This window comes from Miniopterus natalensis, chromosome 14 (genome assembly GCF_054644295.1).
Source record: "Miniopterus natalensis isolate mMinNat1 chromosome 14, mMinNat1.hap1, whole genome shotgun sequence".
NCBI lineage: Eukaryota > Metazoa > Chordata > Mammalia > Chiroptera > Miniopteridae > Miniopterus > Miniopterus natalensis.
Window position 1 is genome coordinate 51,824,592 of NC_142094.1, and position 6,000 is coordinate 51,830,591.

The 6,000-nt window shown below is 58.5% G+C and overlaps 1 protein-coding gene across 3 annotated transcripts in view; it reads right to left on the bottom strand.

Moving 5' to 3' along the window:
* The window catches only part of GFRA1 (GDNF family receptor alpha 1), a 168,577-nt gene extending 163,018 nt beyond the window's left edge, over positions 1-5,559 (bottom strand). Inside the window, exons 1-4 of one of the 3 annotated variants that reach the window (XM_087823977.1) lie at positions 5,538-5,559; positions 3,981-4,274; positions 2,902-3,195; positions 1,647-1,730 (exon numbers count right to left, since the gene is read on the bottom strand). In XM_087823977.1, coding sequence (XP_087680103.1) covers positions 1,647-1,730; positions 2,902-3,195; positions 3,981-4,020 — 418 coding nt within the window. In that variant the 5' untranslated portion in view covers positions 4,021-4,274; positions 5,538-5,559. Of the gene's footprint in view, positions 1-1,646; positions 1,731-2,901; positions 3,196-3,980; positions 4,275-4,396; positions 4,496-4,574; positions 4,657-5,537 lie in introns of those variants that run through there. The other 2 variants (XM_087823976.1, XM_087823975.1) reach the window with 2 other exon arrangements.
* Between the last annotated feature and the right edge of the window lie 441 nt (positions 5,560-6,000).

Below are 6,000 nucleotides of genomic sequence, written 5' to 3' on the forward strand. Positions count from 1 at the left end.
TTGGAGAGAAAATTTTCAGCATTCTTCAGGATAATGTATGAATGTCTGATATTAAACTTGTACCCTTATATCTTATCCCAAAACACACACACACACACACACACACTTTTTCTCCAAACCAAAAGGAAGATAGAATAACAGAGAGGAGTGTTTCTCAAGCATCATGAGCGTATGAAGCGCCCAGCCCAGAGATCATCTTGAAACGCAAATTCTCATTCAGCAGGCCTGGGATGGAGCCTGAGACTCCACACCACTCACCATTCCCAGGTGATTCTATGCTGCTGCTCTGAGGCCCACACACTGAGTAGCTAGGGGCAGACGTTACACAATCTTGTAATCAAACAAATCTGGGTTTTAATTCTGGTTCCACTACTTAAGAGTTTTGTGATTCTTGGACTGGTTTCCTAACATGACACTGCCTCAACCGCCTCATCTCTGAAATGGAAATAAGAATACCTAAGAAGCACTTGATGATTACATAAGTTAACGACATGAAGCTTTTAACACAGTGTCTGGCATAGTATAGTAAGGGCTTGGTAAATGTCAGTTGCTGGTGCCTCTAAGATTCATGAGGACGGGGACAACATCTGTCTGGCTCACTGCCAAAACCCCAATGGCTGGGACTAGTAGGTGCTCAGCGGATGTTTGTGAATGAAGAAACGTATCTATAATACACCCACACACAAGCTCAATATTTACACACTTCCTTGGTTCTATGGCTTTCTGCGGGGAAACATAAAATATTTAGGACACTAGAACACTCCCACCAGTAACAAGCCAGCGTCTCAGAATCAAATTCAACATTAACCACCATGTATAACCACTGAAGACATATCATTTGTGATGCTATATATACTTGAGAAAATGTCTTCGCCGTAAACAAATAAAGACAACATCAGTGAGGAATCTGTACATCATTAAGAGAGATTACTGCCTCGCTCATTACTTATGCGGTTGTCTGCATGCAGATGTTATGACAAACTTAATTCGAAAACTAAGCTCATTTCCAAACCAAACGTAAAACTGCAAGGACAGACAAAACAATCCACTGTGAAGCGAGGTTATTTTTTAAAAGGGCCACCGGGGCAGTAATATATTCTCTTACATGTGCACACACTTGCTCAGGAAAAGTTAGAAACAAAAGAACTGTAAACAAACGGTAGAGCTTAATCTTTTAAAGCAGAGGCAGACGAGTAAATCCAAAATTCTTCAACAATCACAGATTATCTTCAGGCATCTCGTGAGGTGGCATCGTTTAAACAGATCTCGTGTCAGGGAGGCACTGTGCTGTGTATGGCACGTAGAGAAGAGAATACTATTGCCACCTACAGACAGAACTGGCACTCCCTTCACAAGAGCTGGCCAATCATATTTTAATGTGAGGGGGGGAAAAAATTCAACCGAGTCGCCTCCCTCCAACCTCTTTGAAACCACCACACCACATTACTTCATTTAGAATTTCTTTCAAGTCATACAATCAGCTCGAGGCATTCTGCCTCTCCATGAGCACCATCCTACTTCTAATTTCCCAGAAACACTGCGCCATTCAACTCCCTTCCTCTACGCTATTTGAGAGCCAGAGAGAACGCAAGCCAATGGATGTCAAGCAGAGAAGGGCCCCGGCGTGGAAGTGTAAATCTGCTTACCTGGTATGAAGGGGACCACCCGGAATATATCAGACAATCTGCTGTTTACTGGCTCATATGGGGAATCTTCGAGCAGATCGTTTCCTAAAAACAACAGGAAGACTGGGCTCAGATCTGGAACACAGACGTATTTCAGGTGGTTTTTGTTACTGAATCTGAATTCTAGTTATGTTATGATTGTGTAACAAAAAGATGCTGAAACTTTCAAAGATTTCAAACGCCTGTTTGGCCCTGGTTGTTTTCCATTCCCTCTGCCTCTGTTGTCCCTGCTCTCCCCAGAGTGCCATAAAAACACTGAAGAGCAGCCCAGCCTGATCTTGCCAGAACACTCTCCCATTTTTGCAAAGGAATGAAGTCAGGGAGGAAGAAACCAGTGATATCACGTGCGCAGCCTGCCTCCAGGAGCCAATGGGAGAAAGGTGACTCACAGGAGGCCCCCATTCATTCCTTTGCAGGTACCCTGGCTATTAAACAGTCAGGTCTTTGAAATGGGTTTTCATTAGCAGGGTCTGGAGGAAGTGCCTGGCAGCCGATAGGACAATTGTGTCGATTACAAATTTTTGAGGTGTGTCTCAGTGGAGATGAAGGCACTGGATGTTTGTACTAGATTTACAACAGGAGCCACACCTGTCACACGGGGACCAAAAAGACAGCCATTAGAATGGATGGCTGTGACAAGGGGGCCTTCCCCTCTCTGAGCCACTTCTGTCTTAACCAAGGTTGAACCACACCACCTGGCTCAAGACTCAGCTAATCGAAGATGACAAATGGTTTTTCCCACATCAGCTTTTGATCAGGGAGGTAAGGATAGAATAGATTCCACTGGACCTTTGACGCTTAATTCTTTATCTTATGTCAGAACAGACAGAAGGACAGGCTAGAGGGGGCAAGCCCAGGCAAGGCGCAGGCAGTGCCAGTCTTTGTATCAGGAACTCTGGGAAGCCAGCTCTCCTTACTGAGAAGCTGCAGTTCCTGGGGTGGCCTTCAGTGGGTTCCTCCTACTCCATGCTCTGACCAGGTTTCAAAGAGGTCAGTGGAGTCCCAGGGTGTCCCCCTCAGCCCCATTATGGGTTTTCCAACAACCAGGCCCCAACCATACAGCTGGGGAGGCAGCAAACACCAGCTGCTGCTGCTCTCCCTGGGGGCCAATGAGAGGTCCTCGTTCTGCAGCTGGGAAGAAGTGAGTGGGAGATGAGGTCAGCCGGCCCCAGGGTGCGCGCGGGGGGGGGGGGGGCCGAGGCCGGTGGGCGCGTACCCTGCAGGCTCTGGTACATGCTCCAGTAGATGCGCAGGCAGTTCTTTTCCTTCTTCATGCCCCGCTTGCAGCGGCAATTGTAGAGCGCCTTCTGCTTGAGGGCCTCCATGGCGCTGCGACACTCGTCCTTGGCCTCCAGGCCCGACGTCAGGCTGAAGTTGGTCTCCTTGCCCGCCACGCACTGCCTCAGCGTGCGGTACTTGGTGCTGCAGCTCTGCTCCTTCAGGCACTGGTCGCTGGCCTTCACGCAGTCCAGGCGGTCCCCGCCGCTCAGCTCCGCCGACAGCAGCACGTCTGGGGGGGGAGGGGGCGCGGGCGCGGTGAGCGTGGTCCGGCGGGGCGCGGGGCCGCCCGGGGAGGGCGCGCGCGGCGCTAGGCGTCCCGGGCGCCCTGCGCGGGGAGCGGGCCCGCCCCCGCTGCACCCCCGGGTCCGTTTTCCCGCCCCGGGACCTCGGGCCGCCTGGGGCTCCTCCACCCCACCCTCCCCAGGCTCCGAGGCTTTGCGGACTTTTCGGGGTTTGCCCCAGAGTCCTCGCCGCCCACCGCGCGGGCCGGCCCCGCAGTCTCAGGGCCGAGCTGCGGGGGCTCCGTCTCCAGCCGCTCGCTCGGCCCGGCTCCGCCTGAGGCCGGAAGGGGGGCGCGCGGCGGGCCGGGCGAGGGGCGCGCGGCGGGCGAGCCCTGGCCCGCGGCCCGCCGAGCACCGGGGATGCTACTCGGGAAAAGTTTTCCCGGCCGAGTTTGTCTCCTGGCCCGGTGCTCGCCGACACCCCACCTGCCGGCCGCACCTCCGCCAGCTCCCCGGGACGCGCACGACGTCCCGGGTCCCAGGCTGGAGGGCTTCGCACCCCTTTAGTTCCCACCAGGCGAAGGCCGTGGGCCACCGCCGAAAATAAAAGCCGAGCACGGAAAGCTGCGGGCCACTGCGCGTCGACACCGCCCCCCGGCCCGGGGTGCTGGAGATTCAGGATCCCCTTCCCCAAAACGAAACTTCGCCCTCCCACACCCACCGCGCCCCGCGCCGCGGGGACGCCTCCGAAAGACCCGGAGCGTTAAGAAACCCAGCGGCAGCCTCGACTTACCCAGAAGCGGCAGCGCGAAGTACAGAGTCGCCAGGAACATGGTGCCGGCGCGCGGCAGGTCCCCACCTCCCCAGAAAATCCCGGGGCGCCGCCGGGTCTCGCCGAGGGGGCTCAGGGCGCAGCGATCCCCGGACGGCCGCGCTGCTCTGGCCGCCCGAAGTTCAGCTCCATCCAGCGCGCGAGCAAACCCCGGGTCCGTCCGCCGCCACCGCCGCCGGCGACTCAGCTCCGGGAGGGCGGCTGGCGCGGGGACGCGAGGCGGTTCCGCTTCTAGGGGTTCAGGTCCGACCCCACCTGGAAGGGAGAGCGCGCTTTCAAAGGAGAGCCCAGAGCGCTGGAGCCTCCCCTGCCCCGCTGCCCTCCTCTGCTCCCGCCTTGGAGGACTTTCCAGAGCCCGGGGGAGGGCCCACCCCTACCCGTGTCTGGGCGCCGGGAGGGGGGCGGGGGGCGTGTGCGCGTATTCCCGGGAGCCTCCCGCACCCACAGAGGGGGAGGGGGCCGGAGAGGCCGGGCGCGGGCTCCCAAAGTCCAAGGGGGTGTCTATCGGGTCCAGCCCGAGAGGCTGAAGGCGAGCGAATAAATAAACAGCGTTACTTTGCGAGCGCCGAGCGCCCAGCCGGCCGCTGCCCGGAGTCGGAGCTCGGCGGCGGCGGCTCGCTCGCCAGCCCTGGCGCGGAAAGAGCCCCTTCTCCCGGGAAGTTCGCCACCCCCTCCTCGCGCCAGCTCGCTGGCTCCGCCGCCAGCCCTCCCCACCCAAACCGCCAATCGCTGCCCCCCATCGCCGTATCCCCTCCTCCCCGGTTCGCCTTCTTTCAGAGGCAGCCGGGCGACGGGGAACCGACTTCCCGGCTCCAGCTGAAACCCAGCCCGTGCGCCCCACCCGCCGCGCGGCCTCGGCTCCCTCCCCAGCGTCCGCGCCTCGCACACACACGAGCCCAGAGCCCTGGACTCGGGCGCATCAGGGCCACCAGCCCGGGCGAGCGCGCCGGCCCGCAGTCCCGGAGCGCCAGGGCAGGTGCAGCCCCGCGCGCACCCCCGGGCCCCAAAGTTGAGGGGCGCCTGCCAGAGAGAAGGAGGGGCGTGGGGGAGCGGCGACAGATCCCTAAATCGATAGAATGAGAAAACTCCCTCCAAATGCCACCAACCTGGACTCCACCAACCGTGTCCAGCTGCGGCGAGGAGCCAGTTTATTTATTTATTATTTATTTTACGGGGGTGTCCCCGCCCCCTCCTTCCCTTTCCGGGCTCAGTCATCTGCGCTAGGAAGAAGGATGCGGTAACCTTCGAGATCTCAAGAGGATCTGGTTGGGCCAGGACGGTTTCCAAGCAGAGCCCCCTAGGGCTCAGATGCCGGTTAGGGATGCTGGCGGTTACGCGGAGCTGCGCGAAGGACAGCGGGCTCGGAGACCAGGTTTCTTTGCCAGGGGACCCTCGGTCTGCTCCTGCTCCTGCTCCCTCCGGACCCCAGCACGCTGCCCGCCCCCTCCGGTACTCGATACTCGCCCTCTGGGACGCCTCGGAAGAACACACTCGCCCGCGGTGGGACCCGGGACCCACCCGGCAAGCGCAGGACGCGCAGCGCTACGCAGCCGGCCTCCAGCGCTGCCTCCCCTCTCTCTCCCTCTCTCTCCCTCTCTCTCCCTCTCTCCCTCTCTCCCTCTCTCTCCCTCTCTCTCTCACACACACACACAAAAGGGCACTGTGCACGAGGACTTTTCCGCCCTACTGCAATCAAGCCAGACCCCCATTCCCAACACAAACTTTTTCCCCACGTCACTCGCGGCTGTGACTCAAGACTTGGCGCGTTGGAGACGCACTCAGACCCGGGCCCTCCGAGCCCGGCTCGCGGGGCACCCACCCACTCGTCCGCGCCAGCGCGCGCGCACTCACACATGCACGCGTCTCTCCACCTCTGTCCTGGAGCCTGAGCACGGAGACAAAAGCGGAACTCAGTGCCTTTAACCGCGTCAGACCGGGCTTTGGGTCATTTATACGCGGACTTCCATTTTGGCTGTTTCAA